This window comes from Lutjanus erythropterus, chromosome 14 (genome assembly GCF_056507025.1).
Source record: "Lutjanus erythropterus isolate fLutEry1 chromosome 14, fLutEry1.hap2, whole genome shotgun sequence".
Lineage (NCBI taxonomy): Eukaryota > Metazoa > Chordata > Actinopteri > Lutjaniformes > Lutjanidae > Lutjanus > Lutjanus erythropterus.
This window is the reverse complement of record NC_139330.1, coordinates 5,333,381-5,359,543: the sequence shown is the minus strand read 5'-3', so window position 1 is coordinate 5,359,543 and position 26,163 is coordinate 5,333,381. Positions and strand designations below refer to the sequence as shown.

The 26,163-nt window shown below is 39.8% G+C and overlaps 2 protein-coding genes across 2 annotated transcripts in view; one reads left to right on the top strand and one right to left on the bottom strand.

The window, feature by feature from the left end:
• The window catches only part of eys (EGF-like photoreceptor maintenance factor), a 266,834-nt gene extending 259,177 nt beyond the window's left edge, over window positions 1-7,657 (top strand). Inside the window, exons 48-52 of the mRNA XM_084736538.1 lie at window positions 60-204; window positions 3,656-3,830; window positions 4,522-4,694; window positions 4,806-4,967; window positions 5,852-7,657. Of these exons, the coding sequence (XP_084592664.1) occupies window positions 60-204; window positions 3,656-3,830; window positions 4,522-4,694; window positions 4,806-4,967; window positions 5,852-7,044 (1,848 nt within the window). The 3' untranslated portion in view covers window positions 7,045-7,657. The remainder of the gene's footprint in view (window positions 1-59; window positions 205-3,655; window positions 3,831-4,521; window positions 4,695-4,805; window positions 4,968-5,851) is intronic.
• phf3 (PHD finger protein 3) lies at window positions 7,182-24,665 on the bottom strand. Its single transcript, XM_084736539.1, has 16 exons — window positions 24,536-24,665; window positions 21,855-22,105; window positions 21,095-21,214; window positions 19,689-21,000; window positions 17,462-17,738; window positions 17,002-17,053; window positions 15,526-15,646; window positions 12,782-12,938; window positions 12,554-12,670; window positions 12,217-12,339; window positions 11,977-12,121; window positions 11,325-11,508; window positions 11,090-11,237; window positions 10,222-10,311; window positions 9,774-9,969; window positions 7,182-9,667 (listed from the first exon to the last, which is right to left on the bottom strand). The coding sequence occupies exons 2-16, from the start codon at window positions 22,087-22,089 to the stop codon at window positions 7,923-7,925; spliced, it is 5,022 nt and encodes a 1,673-aa protein (XP_084592665.1). The 5' UTR covers window positions 22,090-22,105; window positions 24,536-24,665; the 3' UTR covers window positions 7,182-7,922.
• Between the last annotated feature and the right edge of the window lie 1,498 nt (window positions 24,666-26,163).

Below are 26,163 nucleotides of genomic sequence, written 5' to 3'. Positions count from 1 at the left end.
GACGCCTACAGATGTAAGACTCAAGCTTGAGTATTGACATTTTACTGTGTCTTTCTCAGGTTGATGGACAACGAAACAGGACAGGATCATCTCCAGGACCCCTGGTGGGCCTCAATGTTTTCAACCAGCTCTTTGTGGGTGGATATAATGAGTACACCCCTGAACTACTGCCACTTGGCTCCAGGTTTCGTCATAGCTTTCAGGGTAAGACTGCCACAGCTTTATTACAGCCCAACACTGCCGTCTGGAGTGAGAGCTCTGGGGCTTGGAGTTTCTCCCAGGAACTCCGTCTCTGTGCAAGCAGATGACGAGGTGCGTAATGAAAAGGGAGTTACAGGCTCGGACTTTACATGAGGCCAGAATAGAGCATTGAGGCTGATTGTATCTGCACAGTTTAATCAGTCCCCGTGCAGTTTTGCATTTTGTGCAAAATACATTCTGCTCCTGATAAGTCACCTCAAACAAGGGTGCCATACCAATAATCTTTGTCATCATCAACATCATTTATGCTTTCTCTCAAGTGACCCCATGTAGGAATGTATTCTGGAGAGCATTCATTGTGCCTGCTAATGTGCAGAGCTGTGGAGCAAAATTGCCATAACCGTAATGATGACAACAGCTATGAATATCATCATAACCATATTCAGCAGTCTCTGCAATACAGCAGTGAAGCTGGTTATTATAAGATGTCATGGCAGATCCATTTGAGGTGAACAAGAGCTTTTATGTTTAAGGACTGGGATGGTTTTGTGCATTTGCTTATTTATCATCATATAATTCATTTTTCTGCTCGCCAAATAAACCTTCAAAAATCAAACCAGCTGTGGGAGAGCATCACTTTGCCCCATGCTGTATCAGCCTTTCATAGTCCCTCTGTGCTGGTGAGCACTACCTGAGCCAGACGACACTGGTGGAAGCATAACCTTTTTGCTCAGGATGTAATGAGAACTCATGAGCGTCTAATCAGATCTGTGTGACCTTCCTCGAGCCCTAATCATGATGGCTGGCAGTGAACGCACTGATAATGCACTTCACTCCCAGTTATCAACAGATCCACACTCCCCTGTGGAAAGGTGGCAGAGGAGGCACTGTGGCTGCTGGGGAAAAAAATCAGTTACTTGGTTTGAGCTGTTGATCAAATAGGAAGAAATTGTGATGTTTGTATTTATCAAGCTTTCTATTTAAAAAAAAAAAAAAAAAAAAGAATTCATTTTGTGCTGCTTTGACACATTTTCTATCAGACTTACTAAGAGATCTTGAAGGTCATTTCCTTTTGAACCCCCGTCATTTTCACATCCGTAAAGAAACATTCAAAAATTAGCAACCGAATGTGAAGAATTGTCAAAGATGTTTATGTATTGTGTTTCCCAAATACAGTGGAAGCACCATTTTTCTTTCTTTCTTTCTCAAGCAAATTAGTATCTAATTTAGATTTGTATATTTGATACATGGAAACAAATTAATTAAGTAATGAAACAGACCACTATTTATTTTGAAAAGACAGTACAGCTGTTTCAAACGCTTTTTCAAATTACTGCAGCCTACAAATTAAATTTTTGTACTGTGTGTTATTCAAATACATTGTAATACAGTACAATAATGTATATAATATAACTTACTATAGTTTCACTGCTGCCTTTCATTGGCTTGTTTTTGACTGTTTATTAGAAGCTTTGAGGAGTTTTTCATTGAGAGAAAGTTACGTTCTTTTTCCTGTCATGATTTCAATGCCCACACAGCAGCAACAGGAGGCAGATGGGTTACTGCAAGGTAATGTATCATAGGAGTAAAAAAAAAAAATACCATTAAAAAGCAAATGTTTTTCCCATATTGACAAGTATGAAAAGACCCAAAACGAACACTTAAAGCAGACTACATGATTACTATTTTACTACAACTACAGCATCTGTATAAGAATGATTCTGTAACCAGATTTTTTGATCCATTTAAGTGGTTTCCACTGTATCTGAAAATACACAAAAATACACTTTTCAGTTCAATTTCTCTCTTAACCAAAATAAGACGAGCTTAATTTCCTTCTCAACTTATCGCAAAACAAACCTCAATCAAACTTGACAGAAACAAAATAAAACTCAGCAAACCCATCTTGGTTAGTCTTTCCACTCTTCCAACAAAGCACCAATTCTAGTTTGGTCAAAATAAGTTTACTGAGTTAGAGATGAAAATATTCTACGCCCTGCTTTTCCCCTGTTACTGATGCCCTATCCACCTGTTGCTCCTCTCCCACATTACACTTCTCCTAACCTTGCCGTGTCTTCTCTATCCTGGAATCAGAGTCCTTGTTTGAGTTGCTGTAAATCACCTCAGTACTGTATTCCCTGTCGTCAAGTGTGGTTCTTCTGCCGAGTTGCCTGGCTCCCGTTTTGATGGCAATTCCGGCATCACTCCCCGCCAGCATTCCCCACTGGGTACCCCCATCCTGGGCCTGGAAACCTGCTCCTCCTTGCAGGCCAAAGCCCCTGTGCTATCAAAAATCCATCCTACGAGTTCTCAGTCCAGGCAGACTCGAGTCAGCTAATAGGTCTGCTAGATTCATGGCTAACTAGGCTAACTAGAAATAAATACTCAATTTTGATTGGTCATTTACAGCATTTTATGGTCTGATCAGTATAATCTTTTACATATGTCAAAATTCATATTTTGTGTCAAATTATTTATTTTTTCAAAAGTAACCATGTAATAAACAGGACAGTGTAAAATGAAAATTAAACCCCTTCAGGATGATTCCTGCATCACCCTGTCTGTGTTTATTTTGCAATACATATTGTACCTTTACAGACACAGAGGTATAGTAGAAAATGTTATTCTGAATATTTGACAGCTTTGTAATAAGATTTTTTTTTTTTTAATCTTATTTTACTTTCAGAATTTTCTCTGACAGATCTAATTGCTAGACAGACTTGGCTCCCCAGGTTTCTTGGTTCTGTTACAAGAAGCAGTGTGCACAGCTAAAACAAAAATAACCAGCTTTTATAATCTTCCTTATGAATCTACTTCGCTTTCCAATGGTCTATGTTTGCAGCACCGCAACCATCACTTGAGTCTGCCAAGTAGACAGCATCATTCCATGAATATTCATGAATGAGCATGACATTTCCCCTGCATCCTGTTTATGCCAGTGACTAATGCAGCAGAGAGAGGGGTGTCTGCATGTGCAGATGACTACGAGGCTTGTGCTCAGGCCTTATATTTATAGAAGGCCCTGTGCTCTGCAGGTACAGGCCAAAGCAAATATTGTCCTGATAGAATTGAATTATGACAGAAAAAAGCAAATATGATGAGGGAGATGCTTGATGACAGGAGAGAGAAAACTTGGATTTAAAAATTCTTGAATCTGATCTTGGACGTGAACTGTATGAACTGTAGAGATTTTATGCCGCCATTAAAACTTGCAGATTTAAGTATGTATACTTATCAAATCCTTTAGTGTCACACGGAAACATAAACAACTATCAAAGAAATTAATTTCATACACTGCACATATTTTGAGAGGTGTTTCCTTTTTATTGGCCTTTATTGGGCACCTTTAATCTTCATACAGAGAAAATAAAGTGTGTTGTGTTTGCTCTGATAACCACCTATCAGAGAAATGAAAAATATCTCTCTGACATCGGTGTGTTTGTTCTTTTCAAAGGGTGCATTTTTGATGTGCAGTTTAGCACAAGAAGAGACAGAAAGTTCCAAATACTGGGACAGCCTGCGGGACATCCAGCCTTCGGGCGCAGCGTGGGTCAGTGTGGCGTCACCCCATGTGTTCACGTTCACTGCAGGAACGGAGGAACGTGTGTGGACTCTGGCTCATCTGTGTAGTAAGTTAAAATAAACAATATTAACATTAAATTCCTCATTAACTATGACTGCACTCTTGAATAACACATGCACTCTCTTATAAATAAGGGTTCCAAAAGGGTTATTTTTCAAGGGCTGAGGTTCTACCTAGAACCATTTGCTTCTGAAGAATCCTTTTTTGAAGAAAGGGTTTATCACTGGGTCTTTAAGGGTTTGATGAAGAACCCTTTGAATCCAAAAATACTTTTTAGAAGAAATATTTCAAACTCTTTCATCAAGAGTTTATCAAGGATTTTTTGTAACATAATATACAAGGGTTCTCAATAGAACCCCCTGGATGGGTTCTAGATAAAACACTTAGGATATAAAAACATTAATGGTAATGGTAGGTCGGCTCTAGATAAAATCTTTCAAATATAAAAAGGTTCTCAGTACACCCTCTGAAAGGAACCAAAAAAGATTCTCCTATGGGGACAAGCCGAAGAACCCTTTTATGGTTCTAGTTTGCACCTTTATTTCTAAGAGCGTAGGCGTTATAGTTGAGTTGAATGCACCCAAAGCTCTGTGTTATGTATATATTCCTGTGCATATAGGGATTTGGCATCAGTAGCCTATCAGTAGATAGAAAATCAGTTACACAGTGCCAGTATAGCTGAAGGAAATGACAGTGTTTACAAGCTCTTCACAGTGTCTGACTGTGTCCGTCTGCAGTTGCCAGTGCCCATTAGGATGGAAGGGAGCACTCTGTTCTGAGACCGTGTCTGTGTGTGATGTCGAGCACAGTCCCCCTCCTCTGTGTGCCCACGGCTCCACCTGCATCCCTCTCCCCAATGGATATACCTGCCAGTGCCCCCTGGGGACTGCAGGACTCTACTGCGAGAAAGGTTGCATCAATGAACCCAAACTGTATCATTATATATGTTTTTTTTATTATTTAATAAGACAAGACCTTCACTATTCGCTCATTTAATTGCTCTGTTGTTTCGCCCGTTCAGCCGTGACCATCAGTGATCCATTCTTCAGTGGTAACCAGTCTTCATGGATGTCATTCCCACCTATGAGTATCAGACACAGGACTGTTCTGCAGCTGCAGTTCCAGCCTTTATCACCTGATGGCATCCTTGTCTACACTGCACAACATCTCAGTGCCAGAGCTGGTGAGCACATACAATTCTCTATTTAATACAATTTTTCGTGGCCATGTGTCCTACATTTTCTGCCCATTGACTTTTCCATCAAATTTTGTTTTGGACTGTTGGTGATGGAAGAAAATCTCAAATTTAGGTTGCTTTAATGTCTTGTGTGTGCTAAAAAATAATCTTGGTTCTCATAAATTAATATTGTCTATCACATTACATGCAAAAAAGATTCTGCAGATTGTTGGAGCTGAATTAAAAATGAAACTCCACAGATTCCATTTGGGCCCAGAAATAAAATATCAATTCACAATGTTCTGAGAAGCTTATAGAAGAAAGTAAATCCTTGAACTGCCCAAAGCCCATAGATGCATTCAGCGTGCGAGAAGTGATCATGAGCTGACATAAAGTATCAAGGCATACAGAGGTTTTGGTTTTTATTTTTCCAAGTTTTTACATATCTTTCTCAGAGGTCTTCTGCTGCCACCCCAGTACAACAGATACAGACAAACTACCTTCTGCCATAGAAAAAGTAGGTTAAAGCTAATATAAGGAACTTTTAACTGGCTATTTAACAGTCTTAGTTTAATATTGATGCCTCTATATGACTTTAATGAGACAATTTGTGACAAGACTGACTATTTCAATGTAGTCCTTCTTAATGGTTGCCACCAGGGCAGCATCTCCTTAAAATCAGATGAAGAGCCCGTTGTCACATTTTCACAGGCAAAGTCAGAGTGAGTAGTACGTTAGCCTAGTAACTGTTTTTAATTTATTTTTGGCCTTATATTTTGTGCTTAGTAATGTGGAAACACTACTTTTTTGTGAACAGGGGCCTCCAAAATCAACAAAACAGGAAGTACCTTTTACTGACCCATTTACCCTGTTTTATTTTCTTCCTATAGGAGATTTCTTCTGCCTCTCCTTGACATCTGGGTTTGTCCAGCTAAGTTTCAACCTCGGGGATGGCACCCACGTCCTGAAGTCCGCTGAAAGAGTGGACTCACGTGGGAGGACCTGGCACACGGTGAAGGCTGGCCGGTTTGGTCACCAAGGCTTCCTTAGTCTGGATAACAAGGAGATTAGAGAAAACGCGACGGAAGGGATGACCACCCTTGATGTCGCTACAGATGTCTTCGTCGGGGGCGTGTCCACTCTGAGCTTCGTCTCCACAGATGCAACTGAAGGGGAGCCAACGGGCTTCACTGGTGGTTTAAGGGAACTTATAGTCAACGGTCAAGAGTTTGAGTTAACAGAGACAGGGGCTATAAGTGGAGCAAATGTAGGGGACTGGGATGGGACTGCCTGTGGATACAAGGTGTGCCAAAATGGAGGTCGCTGCTTGGCAACAGGAACCGATTCATTTACATGCATATGTCCGCCATCATGGACTGGTACTGTGTGTAACCGGTCTGTAAGTTGCGTAAACAACATCTGCAAACACGGCTCCGTATGTGCTCCATCTACAGTGACGTCATACCACTGCATGTGCCCTTTAGGATGGGGAGGGAGGTACTGCGACACAGAAATAGCCACAGACACGCTCAAGTTTGTGGGAAACTCTTATATTAAATACCAGGACCCAAGATACAACGCAAGAAATTTTAAATACACACAGGTTTCTTTCAGCTTCAAAACAAGCTCAAATGACAGTTTGATCATGTGGATGGGAAAGGCTGAACATGAAGACGACGACTACCTCGCAGTTGGGCTTGAGAACGGCCACCTCAAGACTGCAGTCAACCTCGGGGAGAGACTTTCTCTCCCAATGACTTTCAGAAATCTCACACTATGCTGCAACAAATGGCACAATGTCTCCATATCTTTAAACAGCACAATTATTCAAGTGTTCCTAAACAGTAAGAGAATACTTTTCCAAGATGTGGACCCCTTTGAGCGTTATGTGGCCTTAAACTACGGCGGTCAGCTCTACTTCGGAGGATTTGAATTACACAGAAATGTATCAGTTGTCACTTCTGGGTTGTTTTCAAAAGCCTTTGAAGGGCAACTCAGAAATGTTTATTTGTTTAAGGATACCAAGCCACTGCTGTTTCTCAAAGATGGGGAGGGTTTTAATGTTTCTGACGGCAATGAATAGTTGTTAAATTAACTCCAGGCAACTCTAGCAAAGAGCTTAGTTTCTCCCCTTCCGATGGACCTCCACAGGGCCTAACATATCCAAAACGTTATCTGGTGTAAATTCAAGTTTCTGAGTTAAATTCTTTGGCAGACATCTCATTTTGTAAACAAATTTATAGTAACAGTACAATGTATAACAGTATCCAGGTTTGACCTTTAATACAATTAGAGAGAGAAAGAGATTTTTTTTAGAATCAATAATAAAAAAGGATTAGCTTTATTACGAACTGTACATAAACACACAGTGCAAAGGCACACTTAATCTCTAATGTACTGTATAATACAAGCCAAATGTACATACTTTTTTCAATAGAAAGTAAGTTTAGAAAATATTTAAGCAATTTAAAAGAAATGGAAAAAAGCAAAGCTGCTGTTTAGATCACAGTCCTCAGTTAAATGTTTTCTGTGTTACATTCATGCCAACTTAAATTTTTTTTTTTTTTTTTTACCAAATGGTCCACACTTGTTTGGTATGTCACCACGAGACTGAAAACATTTACTGGTCATCTGTAGTCAGTACAGCAGGTCAGTATGAACAAGATATATACAATAAAAGGTTAAAAACTTGAAAATGCTCTGATAATGAGTTCCTCTTGGTGAAAAGAGAACGTATCTATAAAGATCTTCATAGTTCCACTGAAATGCCATTCATTTTGTCTGTACTGTGAGTAACATAAAATGGAACTTCAATGACGTACTGTATAAGCTGCAGACTGCTGTATAAACCAACAAACTCCACTTTCAGCCAATACAGCCAAAGTGGTGTGAACCAGCAAAGTCACTCTTAGAGCCCCAGTCACTGTCTATCAGGGCTTTAAAAAAAAAAAAAAAAAACAATTATGAGTAGCTGTCTCTTGAACTTCTTCGTCCATTCTCATAATCAGAGTCCCGTCTATGTCTGTGTCTGTCCTTATATCGGCTGCTGTAGTCGTCACTGTGCTGCCTCTCTTTCCTCTTCTCACCATAGCGGTCATCTGAGTGTCCATGGTGCCTACTCCTCTCCCTGTACTTGTCATCGTGGCTGCGATCGTGCTTTTTCTCCCGCTCCCGGTCATGGTGTCTGCTCTTTTTCCCGTGATGGGAGTCCCTGTGGTGGCTGTGCCTTCCGTGGTGGTCTCTGTCCTCTGTGTTTCGCGGCCTCTCCCACGGGTCGCTGTACCTGTCCTCTACTCGTTTGTAGTCTTTGGCCAGGGACAGCGCTTGGCCAGGTGGTTCAGGGTAGCTCTCGGTGGGCTGTGACTCAATTCCGGGAAGAGTGTGCGAAGTGCTGTCCTGAGCCCACGGTGTGCTGTGGTTCTGATCCTGTGCGTGTGGTCCACTTGGGTAGCTGTAGCTGCCAGGTACCTGAGGCTGTTGCTGCTGTGATGGGACAGGTGCAGCAGGGTTGTAGGCTGGGAGAGTATTGTGTTGGAGCTCCGAGGCTCCTGTATAACCCACTGCTTGTGGTTTTTCGACTGCAGGAGGATATGCAGTCTGAGTTACTGTAGCACCAGCCTGGGACACGCCAGGATCTTCCTTTTCACTGGGGAATGATCGAATAGTTGTTTGGTTTTCTTCCTCAGGCTTGTTTCTCGCCTGAGAAACCTGTAAAAATCCTTGGTGAAATGGTGTGATTGGCTCATTTCTAGTGCTGCTCAAAACAGGAACAGGTTTTGGACTCAAAGGAACTGGGTGGTTGGCTTTATCCTTTTGTAGCACCGTTGTTTTGTCTTCATTCACACTGGAGTAGGCTGAAGATTTTTTCAATATTCCACTTAAAGGAGGTTTTGAGCTATTTGTGTGAGTCGAACCAGCCTGCAACAAAGGATTCCCTTCAGATATTCCTTTTTCACTTTCAGACAAAAGGCCAGCATCGCCTTTGTTTGCCAAGGCAGCACTGTTAGTTTCAGTCCCACTCGGAGCCGTTGACAAGCTCGCCAGGAACGCTTCAGTCGATACATCTGGAGGCTTATCTTTCAGAGAGACGGATGCAGCATGGGTCACCACTGCAGCATCCTTTCCAGGCGAGTTGTTAGCAGCAGATGTATCGGTTTGGCTGGATAGCTCCGGTTCAGCTTTAACAGGTTTAGCTTCTTTCTTCTTGATGACAAAGCGTTCTCGTGGTGCAGCAGCTGTTGGACTTTTTGTGTTTCCAGTTGACGCCTCTGTTTTTGGAGCTGGCGGGGTCTTCTGGGTGTCATCTGCTGTTACTGCAGGTTTGCCTCCAACATCTGGCAGTGGTGGTAGTTCCCCACCCCAGCCTACTAATACACCTGGAAGAAAGCGCAGTGGTTTTTGGGGTTCCTGATTGTTGGTCTCCTCTGATACAGATGGTTCTTCAAAAGACTCTGTAATTGGTTCATCAACATCTTCAGTAGTGTTAAGTGGTTTGTCTTTCTCTTTAGTAAGTGGTGCAGTCAAGGAAGAGAGGAAAAATTTCTCATCCTCCTCTGTTTCTCTGATTTCTTTTGTTGGCATGGTGATGGGCTTGATTTCAGGAATAATCCTCGCAGTTTCGTTCATGTCCACGGGAAGAAAATCCCTTTTCGGCCTCTGGCGAATTATGAGTCCAAGGAGAAGGTTGGCACGGTTGTTTTCTAAACCTGTAAAAATTAAAAGATAAATTAAGTTTGACAGATCAGAAATGTTTATGTAATTTACTGAAAAAAAAAATTATCCTAGAGAAAATGGGCTTAGTGTCCAGATTACCTGGCCCATCAAAGGGAACAAGCTGATGTGGAACTTTTTCAGTGGCACCCAAAGGAATGAGATACATGTCCTTCACTTGTTTCAGGTTATTGGACACCACCCCAAAACGCCTACGACTGCTGAAGTAGGCATAGATGAGAGTATAGGAGATCTCATCTTCCTCCGTCTCAGGGGAAAAGCGAATCAGGCACACCTCCTTTAATTAAAGAAACAGCATGTGTCAGTGAAATCTACGATCCATGTACAAGACGTTTGACCAGAACTGTTCAGTGGAGCAGCTCTATAATGCATCACGTCATTACAAATCTGGATGTTAATTAAATTCTAGACAGTGATGAACAATTTGATCACAATGAACCATATGTAATTGTGGGTGAGTGTATCCATTGATTAAATTTAACTATAGGTTGTATAGTCCTTTTAAGAGGGAAAGCTGCCAAAAACTCACTTTTGTTCCAGTTGCCCGAATCTTCTCCAAGTAGTCCCACACTATCTGTGGGCTTATCCTCCCGCCAACTTGAATGCTGTCTGGAAGGTCCTATTGAAAGGGGAAAAAGATCAAACTTTACAGACAGTTTTTATTATCTTAAATACATTGCAGCAGATGATATTAAAACTCTAAAGACCAGTTTCACAGACAGGGCTTAGATTATTGAATGAGTAGGCTTTAATCTGCACTGATTAAACTATGACATTTAAGTAGCTTTCATAAATGTGGTTTGAATAGTCGGAGAATCTGGATGCCTGGAGTAAGATAAGTAACTAAAGATGTTCACAAAAACCCAGAATGGAATACAAAACACCAAGACAGGTGTAAATCTTGAGACAAAAACAACAGCAGAGGCAAAAATAACTTGTTCAAAAAACTTTGGCAAGTATAAAAAAAAAACACTACAAAAACAGATTGTGTCAAACCATCCAGTTATTGAAAGTAACCCCTCCCCATCAAAAAAAATAAATCTAAAAATATCTTTGATGCCTAATTGTTAATTATTTTTCATTATCTGAGCAGGCAAGCAGAGAGACACTGTACAAGAAGTCAGGTAATTAAAACAACTTGGGATCATAGCACCATTTTCCATCTTTACTATTATATTATATATTTGCTTTTGGAAGTTAGATATTCCAAATAGTCCATGCAACTCACATACAGCACTATGCAAGGCTAAATCTATGATTATTCTAATATATACGTCTGTGCAAATGTCTTTGAGTTAAGACAGCTTAAGCAGGCATTTTAGTCTGGGAATAGACCTGAGCCTTGTCTGTGAAACTGGCCCTAAATATGTTCAGTTGGTCCACTTGGTCCACTTTACCTCGGTCAAGTTGTCCAAAATGCCTGAGACGGGGAAAGCTTTTGTCACAAACTTTGCCACAGCGTGCATATGAATGAGTCCGCGCCACAAGTACTTCAGGTTTGAGAGGAAAGCAGCCTCTTCATCTCGTCCAGCTGCGTGATCCGACCTGTGAGGAATACAACTGCAGTAAAGCAAGCTTGCAACAACAAGTTACACAGAAAAAGCACATAGGGTGTCAGAAATAATGGCTTACCTTCCTTCATAGCCCGACTGAGCATTTCGGAAGCTCTCCTCTAAAACAGTGAGGTGCAGGTCGTCGTCCATTGCAGGTGTTGTGATCTTTGTCTCTTCTGCTTTGGTGGACTGCCTCCTAACCACTGTGGTAGCAACTTTGACCACTTTGGTTGGTGCCTCCTCCACAGGTGGTGCCATACGACCTTAATGGAAAAAAAAAAGTAACACAAAAAGTTGGTATCAGAGGATAAAAGCTACTAAAAGGAACTTTCATATTTTGTTGGTTTTGGAGGATGCTGTGTAAAAAAGCAGTGGTTTTTCCACCATAATTCCCACAAAATATGTCAAAAATCAAATAATGTAAAGAAAGATCTCCTCCTTCTTCTTTTTAACTGGCTAAGGTGCTACTCACTGAAACTTTGCATGGTAAAATGTAAACAGAGGCTTGTTTAATCTGATTTCAAGGAGAATCTGACCGGGTGGCAGCCATTCAGAACAACTATACAGAAACAGCTGAACTTCTCACAGTTGGTCTTTTTTGCTAGTGCAGGTCATATAATGGCATCATTAATAAACAGAGAGGTTCATAACTGAGATTCACAACCAGTTAAAAAAAATCCTTGTAGTAGCTTTAATGACTAAAGTGACTTTGTGACTTGTGCCAGGTTTACCTGTGCAGATTTTGCAGTGTAGGTCAAACAAGTGGGACTTGTGTTGGCTGGTGGTGTCTTTCTCCGTCTTGGCACTCTCTGCTTTCTTCTCGGGTGTTTTTGGAGGATCTGTTGAGACTTCTGTCACTTTGGAAGGCAGCATAGGCTGGCAAGAGGGGGAAAACAGAAAGAAATTCAAGCAGATGCTCTTTCACTGGTAAATATACAGTAATGAAGAGTGATATTTGATGTGTCTCTTACCTCTGGAGGCTCAGGTGCTTTCACTGGTTCTTGGCTCTCGATTTCAATTTCACCTTTGTGTGTGATCTTAGTGATCGGTCGCCTCTCTACCTCTCTTTGCTCTTTTTCAATCATCTCAATAGTCTGTGAAATGAGAAATGTATTGCTTTTTAGAGGGTTATTGAAAGTTTTAAATCTCAAAATACAACCATCTTTTAAAAATAATTAAAGAAGACCTGTTAATAGTATTTACTGAGGTTGACATTCATATCAGAATTATTGTGAGCAATTAGGAGAACTAATTGGAGTTATCAGGCTGAATTTAAGAGACTACATCACAGGCTTAAGCATTACTTACGTGTCGGTTTTCCCTTTGTCGCCAAGCAGCCAGTTCTTTCGAGGCCAGTTCCTCAGGGCTCATTCGAATCAGGTTACCAGGAGAAATTTCCCCTTTGAGAACCCTCTTAAACAGGACCTAAACAATACAATTATGATAAAGCAAATGTAATTACTTTTATATTAAAACTGAAATGCAACACTATGAAACTTTACGTGTGGCTAATTCCTGATTTAAAATGGTACTTACATTATTTTTAGTATCTTTGAGGTTGAACATTAGACTCCTGTACTTGTTCTTGTATTTGTTGTCGGTGTCTTTATACAAGTGAAAAAGTTCCCGCTCTGTCTTCTTGGCAACTTCAGAGGCCCTCTCCACTGAGATGTCCAAATCAGACTCCTTTAACCTAAAATGTGGAAAGCATCACATTACTTGTTCTGTCCTGCCTCAATCCTCTTAACTAGCCCATTATCAACAACTGCAAGGCTGAAAACAAAGCGTATCTTGCTTCTTGCAGGACACATTTTGGCCTTTGACATGGCACAAAAACAGGCATCCACAGAAAAGTTTAGTCTCATCTTGAATGGGAGCAATCTCAGATTAATCCCATACACAATATGCTATGGTGCACTATTCACTAAATCCCCATTTTGTTAGTTTTGCTGCCATTTTGACTACAAACCAAAGTTTAAGATGCATGTTGCCACCAGAGTGTGAGTAAAAAGGGTACATTCTGAATAATAAACCGGTTTCACCTGAAAAAGCCTTCCTTTGCACCTGTATTTGTTTGCCCCCTGTCTCTAACAGACCTTTGATGCTCTTTCTTTCCACACACTGACCTTCCTACAACCTCAGCACATGTTCAAAACATTCCTTGCAATTAAAAGTCTCACATTATCCAACACTGTCTTTTTCATGGTGTACAAAGTAACTGTCAGGGAGATGGGAAAGACAATTGAGTGGAATTCAACTATTCTTTGTTTGACGGGTTTTGTTTTGTGTGGTGTGCTACAACAAAATGTTCTAAATAAATATCAAGGTTTAAACTGAGATGTCTGGACTTATCGTCATGTTTATTGTCTTCTTAGTAAGTTTACAAAGTTAAGTGAATCCACTTGCAATACCATTACACTATTCTAGGTATCTAAAGCTCTGTTCAGACTGAAGATTTGTGACGAGACCATTTAAAACATGCAACTTCTTGCGATGCACAATTCTGCAATGTTCTGAAAACATGCCAATTTATACCAGTACAACAGGACAAGACAATGTATCATCTGCATCACCACTACTCTCTGTAATTCAGCTCTGACTGACAGCTGTTCCAGCTTTACTTGTAGCTGAATATAATTTGTAGTGTCTGAAAATATAAATGATCACTGAGATAGCACATTGCTTGCTACAGCTGCATTTCTAGTATTGTTTAATAGTGAAAACATAAAAAGTATGTGTGGAATGAGTGTGGCTCAGCGAAGGGAGAGACAGAAACAGACACGGCCATGTTTAGAAGGAAACCTCAGCCCTGCGAAAGATCATGGAGAGTAATCTTTCTACACAAAATTTGCAAAATTTTTGTACATCAGTGGTTCCCGTCTAGACACGACCAACAGACACAGCATGCAGCTGTGGCAACCAGGTGAGTGATTCCTGGTAACAGGAAACTATGACTGGGAAATATAATTTTCTGACTGTTTCACAGTGATTATGTTCTCAGACACAATCAGGTGTTGTGTTGTCATGTTGGAGGTGTTAATTTGTGCTGACTGTGGCCTAAAGCCTTGTGGCATACAGACACAGCTGTTCCTCAAACAAACTGATGAGGTCATCCTCTTTTTTTTTTTTTAAGAATGTGCATACAGCTATTTAAAAAAAACCTACACAATACTATACTGTTGTGGCAGCATTGCAGTAGGTGCGTGACTATCTGTTGCCTGAACCCTAATGAGTACACTCTTCTAGGTACACAGGTTATCATGTTGCATGCCTTACTGGATACATTTTAGTATCTTTACATGTAATCATGTTTAATTTCTACCTGAATCTTGTACCACATAACCTTTAACCTTAACCCTAGCATCAATGCTCCCCAAGTTGTCACAAACTTTTATCATAATTAAAAGTCTGCTCAGGGTTCATCAGTGCAGGAAATATATTTTGACAGGTAGTTAAACTAGAAACAAAGCTGCCTCTGAGAGAAGGGGTTTGTCCTGTGGGGATGTTCACAGAAAGGGCAAACTAGACCTGTGGGAGGACTGACAGAAGGTTGCTAATCGGTAACAGCCGATAAGGCCAGGGCAGATAGTTCGAGGAGAGTAGTAAAGTGCCACAGTGCCTTAGATGGAAACAGACCAGATAAGAGAGTAGTCACGATACCAGAAATTAAAAGTTTGATACAATACAAGTATAAAAAAGTTCATGATACCCCTCTCAATACCACAGGAAAAGAGAAAAAAATCTACACAGAAAATACGTTTGGTTTTTTGGGTTTTTTTTCCTTCAGTTTTTTTGATTAACAACCTGCACACAGTTCTGGTACAGAAAAAGTTTCTGAACACTCTCTGGTTCTAAATAAAGTAAATAAAGACTGAACTGAACTGAGGTCTTGAATGAGCACTTAGATCTTTTTTTATGCCTTTGGTACTTTAAATACTGTAATTAACAGATATTGTATTGTTTCAAAAACACAGTATTGAAAACATATTGATACTGATACATTTGACAACCTTATAAGAAAGTTTGACAAAGAGAAAGAGCCATGGCCAGAGTATTAACAGTTCTCTTTAGGGTGTACAGTATGAACTACCTAACTAACTTTGTTTTGTGTACCTCTGAGCATTACTGAAGTGTACTGCAAGAGATTTTTGTCTTATTGTTTGCTATGACACTGGTAATTGTTTGTTTAAAAAAACTGAATAAAAAAACAATGAATGCAAAAGGTCAATTTCAGTATTTCCACAATTCTTTTGAATACATTTTCCTAATGGAATACTTACCTCTGTATGAGGATTTCTTTCAGAGAATCACGCACACTTCGCCTGATTGCCTCCACAGACACAGGTTTCTTTGACACTGAAGACAGAGTCTTACTTTTTGTCTCTTGTTTCAGCTGAGCGCCTAAGAGGACAGAATGACAGTATGTACTGAACAGGCAGTGGAAACATGTGACCACAAGAATTACAAAATATTAAAGATTCAATATGGAGCTGTAATACAAAAATTAACATGCACAAATGCTTAATATCACAAATGTTTTTAACTTTGGCTGTTATCTAGTCGTGGATGACCTTCACCAAGCCAACACCACGATGGTATGCAGCTAAACAGTATTAGGCAGGAAGATGATGCTGAAGATGAATATTTTACCTAATTTGAAGTTGGTTTGTATTCCCAACATGGAAGCAAACAGATAAAACACAACAAAACTGCAATATTAAGAGACCTTTATACGACAGATGCCACACTCCATTTTATGGTTGTTTGTATTTTTTAATAACACTCAACAGTATTTGCAACTCCCAAAATGTCCCCTCCACTCACTTGATGTTGTGAAACTGTAAACTTTGTTGACTTTTCGAAATATCAACAGTGAGCTGGGAGACAATTCCGAGTTTTGTGACAAAATCCAGCCTTATCGTTTTAAATAAACACCCCCTGTCATATGTATTTTTACTCTGGAAACATGCAAAACCCACACGTATCACCACATTGTAATCAAATCTCTGTCACCAGTATGTGGGCGGCTGTAGCTTTCCAATATTATATTTGGTTTCAGAAGTCAAAAGTATAGTTCATACACATCTTTTGTGGTTGTGCAGATATATGATTAACAGCCCCTTTTTCATCTTGAGTCTTGACCTGAGCAAAGTTTATGTGAACTGACAGTGTAAAGACTTAAATTGAACATTTAAATTTAAATTAAATAATATGTGTGTTGTGACTGTCTTCACTCAGTCTTGTTTTCATATTGTAATAATGCCACTGAACCCACTGAACCCAGTAAACCCAGACTGGCCTTGAATTCAATGTGGCATGACAAACAGTAAAAATCAACAAACTTATTTTTACATTCACAGTTAAGGCTATCGATCTCATATCATTTTTAAAGAAGAATTTGAAAGAGTAAAAATCAGTTATCAGGGCATAAAACCAATGATTTGCTGATCTTGACAAATCAAGACCTGACAGTCTAAAAAAAACTGAACTGAATTAGAGATTTAGAGAATTGTGACTCCTCTAATATCCACATCACTGATTATTATTTATCAAAATTGTCATTGTTTTGTAAGTAGTTTATCTAATGTTAGGTGGTTTAATCTACAGAAGTGTTTGCACTTTGAGACTTAACAGTTACTTTAGAGAAAGTGTTCATATAAAATATATACTTGTACATTGCAGATTAGCCTAAAATTGTCAAGATATTACTTGCAAGCCATATGGCCCACCCCCATTCACAGCCCCTAAAAAAATACCTGTTTTATGAGCTGCTTCTCTGCCATCTGTGGACTGCCTTCTATCAGGATCCTATTTTAGGAGAGAAGTGCAAAAAGCATGTTAACAAGATTGTTAACTTGCTGTAAGAAAACATCAACAAAAACTAATGTGAAACATGTGAAAAAGATATAAATATTATAATCCCCCTGGCCAAAGTTTAAAAAGAATACAGGGTGAGTTTAATGTGCAGGAAAATGTGAACCACACAGCACCATGTTAAACACACCTCCATGTGCAAGCCTTCTGTAAAGGCAAAGCAAAAGCAAAAAGACAACAAACCCTTGTATTAGCAGTAACACTGGCTATGATTAATATCAGAGGATGAATTAGCTGGGGGAACAAATAAAATATCATTTTGTACATAAAATTAAACATTCAATAATGTTAAATGGATGATCAAATCACTTTGTTAAAAGAACTCATGGTAGTACTGCTTACCTTTCTTACTGGTCTGACCCCTGCTGATGTGGGCGTCTGGGACGGTCCCGGTCGGGGCTTGGGAAGCGGCTTTTGATCCTGTACCTCAGTCTTAGCTTGACCTTCTGGTTTTGCTGCACTCGGGGACCCAGGCTCCACCTTTTTGCTTTCCTCCTCACAGCACTTCAAGCACACGTACATCTGGTCCTCCTCCTCCATTTCACGTACTTTCGTCAGGTCGAGACCAACACAGTCGCCATGGAACCAGTCGTCACAGCGACCGCAGCCTACCATGAACCTAAACAAAGTACAGCCATTATTAAAAGTGTGTTTGCAAATGAGCACTCCGGGTGCCAGATACACTGTGACACAGAGCAACATTAAAAAGCACTTTTTTGTTTATTAAAACAATTGATCATTTTTAACAGACAACAGACTGTAAGTCGCTCTGCTATTTTTATGACTGTGCAAATATTGTGGTTCATTAGCTTTCACGTTCCGTTTATCATGTCTATCATGTCCTAAAAACATTCAAATACTGCACGCTGTGCTGAGTAAATGAAGAACTATCAACCATTCAGTGCTGGTCACAATTCTGTAACAAAGAGAAGAACTCGAGTTTCCTCCTTGCGGTTGTATGCCTGCACCAGCCAGTCAAGTTGTAGTTTACATGCATGTCTGTCCAGACTCATATAATGTATGTAGTGAAGACTTTAGACTCAACTAGAAGACTCAACCTCAACTGTACAGGTACATTAATGTTTTGTGCGATCAAACATATTTTATATCTGGCCTATATGGACGCCACATATATTTTACTGTAACAAGGTGTAGATTGAAATCTATATTTAATGCAGTACTTCTGATTTAAGATATACAGATTTAATAACACACAGGCTTCTTGGACTTTTATTGCACACATGAGACTAAAACTATTAATATCAGCGAGGTGCAGTGGTGCTTCGGTGCTTCGGCCCCAGTTTTGAAGGGCTCCTATAATTTTTACAAACCACCAGATGTCACTGTGTGTGCCGAGTTGGAAGCCCCAAAGCTTTCAATATTTTTTGGCACAAATAGAAAAAAGCCTAATAGAAAGTTTCATACGGCTTCATTCACCCATCAATTCTTATGCTCTTTTTACACAGAGATCCTGTAACAGCGCCGCAACAAAAGCTTGCTTCTACACTGCCTTTGTGTTTCTAGACTGAAGCAAGCAGCGCTAGCATAAACCGCCCCAGCATATCATTTCATACAGGGTACCGGGTTTGAGGAATCGAAAGAGGCCTGACATAACAAAACAGCGTGTGGGTCAGCATGTGATTCTGCTTGTCTGCTCTTTTATAATCACACACAGAGCTAACAGCCTCATGAATTTAAAACATAAAGCTTTTAGGAGTTTCTGGATAAATAGAGTGCCCCTTCTTCTGCAACAGTTAAGTTTAAAGGATCGCCTTGTCTGATGATCCATGGGAGGATTTTTCTCCTATCTGTCTGTGTTTGCTTGTGTGCATACAGCGCTGTGTCAGCACTGTATAAAGTGTCCGCTCATCTCTCTCCCTCTCTCTACTCAAACACAGCTGACAAATGTGTGGAATAAGTTCATAATTTAAAGAACACAGTCACAAACAGCAGCCAACATGTAACTCAACAGCGTCCTGTCCCGCCCTGCTGGCTTATCCTTCTACACAAAAGACTATTCGGCTCTGTTACTACCCCCGCTGGCAGATTAGAGGCAGAATGAAAATGACCTCCCATTCCGCTTCTGTGACTTTTATACAGACAGTGAAGCAGTCAGCAACATGCAACATTCCCACCTTGACCAGGCTGTGTAAAAGGGGCATTAGAGACTATTTTTTTTACAAAGGATGCAGAGGACTGATGTTTTTGCAGAATATTATTATGTTACAGTGAAATTGACCTTTTGCATATAAAATGTGATCACTTAATCATTTTATCCTATTAGGCATTCATGTGGAATGCTTTTATAACTTGAGTATGAAGTCATCATTCTTGAGTCCAAGTAAATGTTTGTGCCATATCTGAAGACATTTTGTCTTGCTGTTCTTGACATATTGCACTCACAAGAATGGGTATGGACAGACAACCTGAAAACAGCGGTTGCCGGCATGGAGGCATAAAATCACCCACCAAATAAATCTACAACATATACTGATTAAGAAAGCATAACGACATAACATCTGCATGGATTTAACTTTCATATTGTAAAGTACTGAAGAGCAACACTTACATGTTGTTGTGGTGTTTTTTGCACAGACCACAACAGTTGTTTCCATCCCATACAGTCTCACTGTTAGCAGGCTGCTCCTCAGCAGTTTCCTTCTTCACAACAGGAGCGTTATCTGGAACAAAGAGCTGCGGCTCTTCCACAGAGATGCTCCTTGCATTTTTACTTTTCTGTCTTTGAATGATCTTTTCTGGCTTTTTTAGTTTGGGCTTTTCCTGCCCGCCTTCATCGGGCGATTTTAAAGAATGGCCCGGACGACTGTGTGCTGGGTTAGCGGTCTCAACTTTGGAGCTGTTGTGAGGAAGAGTATGTTTAGTTGGTCCCTGCTGATCAACACGGTTGCCAGATGATGGCATCTTCTTCGCTGCCGGGCTAGGTGTACTTGGTGATTTTGGCTTCACTTTAGTATCTCCTGAACCCTGTATCTTTTGCACTTTAGTTGCAAGTTCACTTTGGGTGTTTTCTGCAGGCCTTTTCAAAGGTGCAATCTCTTTCTTTTCCTTTAGAGATTTTGTTTTGTGCAGGTCTTCTCTTTGGATGATTGTGGAGGGCATGTTTTGGGATACTTTTTGTCCCTTAATCATGTTGTTTGGTTTACCTGAAACCAAGTCCTTATTCTTGTTCAGTGTCGGTCCTTGTTTAGACTTCAACAGGGTTTTGGCCACAGTCTTTTCCTTACTATCAGTCTTATTACTAGCAGTTGTTCCATTATTCTCATCGCTTCGAGGCTGTTTGTTGTCATCTTTTCCTTTACTGACTGGCTTCTCATTTCCAGAAACACTCTGATTGTCAAGTTTTGCCTCTTGCGTGGGAACACTCCCCATTAATGTGCCGTTAGAGGTCTGCACATCGTTAGGATTCACATATGGGCCCAGGCCAAGGGCTGCATCATCAGCAGAGCTCTTCTCACTTACATCCACCTCTGCTACATTCTCGGGTATGGCATTCTGTACAGTGACAGCATCGTCTGGCAACACAGTAAACCCAATGTCACCGCCATATGATAAACCAGCATCAATGCATGCAGACTGGCTTGTTCCCACATTTTGTGCGTAAGAGGGTCCAGGAAGCAGCTCGATCTTGAATCCTCCAATTGTGACTGTCAGTCTTCTCAATACAACCGTAGGATTCAGCCATAGTCCACCATCCAGATGATTTACATTAATACGCCCTCCCAGAGTTAATTCTTCCCTCAGCTGGGTGCCCTTAACTCCTTTCTCAATAAGAAATGCCCTTGTGAGCCTGTTTCCTGGTTTCCTTCCTCGGGCCATGGTATTGAGTGATGTGTTCACAGGTTGTGGATCACTGCTAGATTCTGTTTCAACAAAACATAAGAAAATGTGTCACATTATCTCTTATTTGAAGGTGTCATATGGTGTAAACGGGAACCTAAATGAGCATCAACTTACTGCACTCTAAATTACGTGGACGTTTCTTCGGTCTACCAACAGGTCTCTTGACTTGTGTGGTTTGTGCGACTGTGAGTTCACTGCTGAGGCCTGAGGTTGCTGCTGAACCATCACTGAGACCTGCAAAAGCCAAAAGAAATTAATGTACTTAACGAGTCACATCTAGACTCTCGCCTAAAAGTTTACTGTGAAGTGGACTGCACAGAGTACTGAGGTGTATAAGTACGATTCCAAACCATAGGGAGAAAAAAATACTCAGTTCAAAAGGAGCTATGAACTGTGTCGGGAAGAAGTGAACTACAGCTCTTTGCAGGAAGTTGACAAGGAATATTACTCATCGGTCATTGCACCAAAAACAAACAACAGAGCTCACAAATAAGTTTTATATCTTTGATATTTTTAGATCTATTTTTAATCTAAAATTATTAATTAAATTATCAAAATAATCAAGGACAACATAATACAAATATTCCATAATCACAGTCAAGACATGCTCCTGAAAACATGGAGCACATTCCTGGACTGTCTTAATAATAGACAGTGACCAAGGACTGATCACGTACAGTGAATGTAAGCAGTAAGCCATTGTTAATATATGAACATTTTTTCCTTCCTTTTTCTCATATTTCATATTTCTGTGCATGTCTTGGTAGCAGCATGTTAAACAGCTTTTGACCAAAGTTCAGTCTGTACAAATCTACAACACTACATAAATTACTACTACATACATTTTTACTGTCTATTTTGTCTGTTGACAAACCTGTTGAGCCAGCGATCTGAAAAGTGGAGTCCTCATTGTCCAGCAGATTGAACTGAGAGCCTGCACATCCAAACATGGGATCTTTGTCACTGAGCATGTTCTTCAGTGAATCTTCCAGTCGGAGGCCTGTCCCAAACTCATTACCGGCTTCACATTCCAAATTCTGGCCTATTATCAGGGACTCATCCAACTGGTCACTGGGTATTAAATGGTTAAAGGTGTCCACAATATCCATGAATGCTCCTGCCTTCCTGTATCAAAACAACACAGACAGAAAGTAGAGAAAGAAGGCATCAAATCACCGGGGCTGCATAATTAATCAAAATATTATCAAAATCACAATATGGTTAAGTGCAATATTTTCTACAATAATCAATGTTTGCCTATAAAGTGTCAGAAAATTGTGAAAAATGTTGATCGTAGTTTCACAAAGCCAAAGATGACATCCTCAAATAACTTGTAACTATAAATACATAAGAAAACATGTTTGTTTGGTACAGCCGCCAACAACTGTCACAGTGAAGTGACATTTTTAGTGAAAATGAAAAATGTGAAAATTCCCAGCGGAGCTACAATGAATCCATTATTAAAGGCATAATATGCAACTACTTCTTCTTGTTTTGTTTTGTTTTGTTTTGTCTAACAACACACAATGTAGACTCATATAAACATAATCCCTTTCAATTATCACTTATGCTCCACTAGAACTGTGTGGTGGTGTCTATATCTGCAGAGAGCCTGTCCTCTGCCTATGTTATCTTATTTTCTCATTGTTTTGCTGTGGCTGGGATGCTTAACCAACCACAAAATGTTAGTATTTGACATCCTGGGAATGAGACTCAACAGTCAACTATCTTTTTACATTTACGAACAGCTTGGACATTTTTCACCATTTTCCCACATTTTATAGACCACACAACAGATCAGTTAATTGAGAAAATAATCAACAGATTAATCTGCAATGAAAATAAAGGTTAGTTGCAGCCCAAGTCCCACTAAGTTTTGACCACAATATCTGTCAAAATAATCGCATGCTCATTTTTTCACTTTATCATGCAGTCCCAAAAAAGTCCCCAATTTTAATCAAGCAAAATTATCTTAACAATGCTTCAATTCAAATGCCCATCATCCCAGCACCACAGTTTGTATGTAAGTGGGCTCATGGGACCATAAATGTGTAATCTAAGCAAGCCAGTGAGGACAAGAAGAAGTCGATACAACTACTGCCAGACTTACAGAATTAACCAAGTCACAGCAAATACACTGTCTGTAATAGATCACTGTTATTACAGATATGACTGTAAATTAGATAAATATGGCAGTTGTTGAACATATGGTACAGCTTAAAACTTCCCTTCTTGGATGTCTTAACCATGTCTTCTAAAATAGTTTAGTTACCGCATGTAGTTTTTCTTTCAGATTGACTTGATATCACTATCCTACATCAGTTTGAAAGCATTCACCAAGCACATGTACAACCCTAACCACTGTGTCAAAACTGTGATCTTACTAGAGCCAATCTTCATTTTATCATAAGACAAACACCAAACTAATTTGAAATTTGTAAATAACAAAATCTATAGCTTGCTTGTCAGTCTTCATGCTTTATAAATAAAGTTTACAGGGGTTTAACTGTCTTGCAAAACAAACTATGTTGTTCGAGTCAGCTTTTCGAAAGTATTCATCAGTGTCACTGAGTCAAAAGTGACAAGAGTGAAATATTTGACAATTAACAAAGTTACTGTATTGTCTATTGTCTGTATAGGGTACCTGTTATTGCAGAGATCACTGTAAATAAGATAAAACTTACACTTGTTAACAATATCGTGACTTCAAGAGCGTCTCCACCAGCTGTTTTAATGCTACATGATTTGCTGTCCTGCTACGTTGAATCAACGTCGCTAGCATCTCAGTTTTTGGCCACTTCCGTGGGTCATTCCCTTTATATAGCCGAAAATTGTACACTGCAAATAAGCTTAAGGTAACTGTCTGTAAGTGCCAGAAAACTATTCCCATACACATCTTAGAAAACCTTCAGAGAGGGACGCTAATGTTAAATGACCTGCTAATTACCGTTTTTAAATCAAGTAAGTTATAACTAGCAACACATCCTGGTGCAGGCCAGAAATGAACGGTATTTAACCCAAAAATGCAACTTAACTCTTTTAGCAGAATATTCTTTAGATGGGCTGATTTAATATCATGTAATGTAACTTAATATTTATACGAAACACCAAATTTCTAAGAACATGTTCTCCCGGTGAGGTGTTTGCTAGTTAGCATGCTAACGTTATAGGACGGCTAACAACAATCCGTTGCAGGACGCGATCACGTATGTTAGCATGCTAAAGGTAACTTATAGAGAAAGTTAGCACCCATGGAAACGCACTTTAAAACGCTAGCACTGTCCCTACGAGCAGCGTTGGCACCAATCGATGTCAATGCCATAAACGCTCAAATATGTTGTACAAAATGTATAGATGTTTAGGTAGCTAGCTCGACGCTAAATCTGTCAGAGAGGCTAGCTAGTTCGCTTTAGCAGAGGCCTTAGCGACCAAGTTTGTTTGTAGCCTGAGTGCGGCTAGCGGACGTTAGATGATCACGCCCACATGCATCTGCTCCAGGGCTTGCAGTTTGGATGTTTAGGAATATTTATTTTTCACAGAAAAACAGATCCTTACCTCTCTCTCACTGCAACACTGTGTCCAACTCGTGTAAGGTTACATACTAGCACAGCTGCTAACTTCCTCTAACTAAGCCGTCATTCGTCCCGCTGCTGCAAAGCCCCTGACAGGCAGCGCTGCCTGTCACGTGGCTTCTGTTTACAGGTAGCTTAGCAGCTGATAGTACGAGCATAACACACATCTATAGCATGGTTTCCAATCCTTATGCTTTATACACAAGAGCCCACAGGTTTTAATTGTCTTACAGAGTAAAAAATGTTAAGTCAACTTTTGTCACCTTTCTTTTCTGTCACTTTACTTTTCTCTTGCACACAAACTATTTATATACACATGCCTCCTTAATCTAAATATAAAAGCTCTTACACATACGTAATGTGCAATATTTTTAATGTTTGTAGTATTGTATATCACTTATTATTATTGTGTTTATACCAGTTTAGAGTTGTATTTAATTACCTAATTCAGTTTTAATTAAAAATTCTTTATTTTACCTCTACCTTGTGCTCATCTTACAGTTAAATGTGTGACACCCTCTTGCATGGAAAGCAATTTATTTAAGTTTTCTAGCCTTTTGTGTTAATTAGGTTGCAAGCAGAAACCATTAAGTACAAGGGATATTTTAATAGTTTTTATAATTATAAAAAGGCAAGTCAGAGGTTCAAATAATACATTAACAGCATTAACTTCAGCACAAGTCTACAGCACATTTACACATCTAACTACAGAATTAAAACTGTGTTCTTACAAGGGCTAGTCAACATTTTCATTAAAGGACAAATGCAAAACTACTTTGAAATCTGTAAATGAAAAACTGCAGAAATTATACAGATTTGTCTGGTTCAAGAGGATACTGCTGTGTTACAGCAACATAAAACTTGTACTCTGTCTGTCTCCGGTCTCCAGTTTTTAAAAGTAAAATAACACTATATGAACCAACCATTTAGCTGCCCCTGTATCACAGCCAAGGCACATGATGATAGTGTCTAATTCTAAATCTCAATCAGCTTTGTATACAGCGAGTGTCTCTGGTAGAGCAGCCAAAAGGATGAACCAAGGTCAACAATGCAGCTGGACAAATGAAGTGGAGGCTCAATGAATGAGACTGTTGTTATGTTAACAACTTCCTAATAGTCCATTGTATCCTGCAAGTGCTTGGAGAGCACTGAAATCCAAACAACTTTTGATGAAACTGAACAACAGTTGGTGGGGGGAAAAAAACCTGTTAAACAGACATAGACAACGCAGTCAAACAAGTCTTCGTGACTAAAATATGAAAATGACAGCTGGTTTTCTAATCTTTCCTGGCCACTAGTTAACCGGTGTCAGCAAAGACGGCAGCACTGAAAACCAGTAGTTACCTGGGTCTACCTCTGAATCTGCCCCCTCCACTGAGTTGACTGACTGAAAATGACTGAAAAGATGGAAACAGTTATTTCTGTCTGATATCAAGCAGAACCAGCAGATGTCGTTCTGCTTTACACACCTGAGCTGACATGCCACATAAATTGTTTTGACCGTAACTGAATCCAATGATCAAGAGTTGAGTGGCACTCTTAGAAATAAAGGTTCATCCACTTGTCCCCAGAGGAGAACCCTCTTGTGTTATGTAAAACTCACCCAGCGGG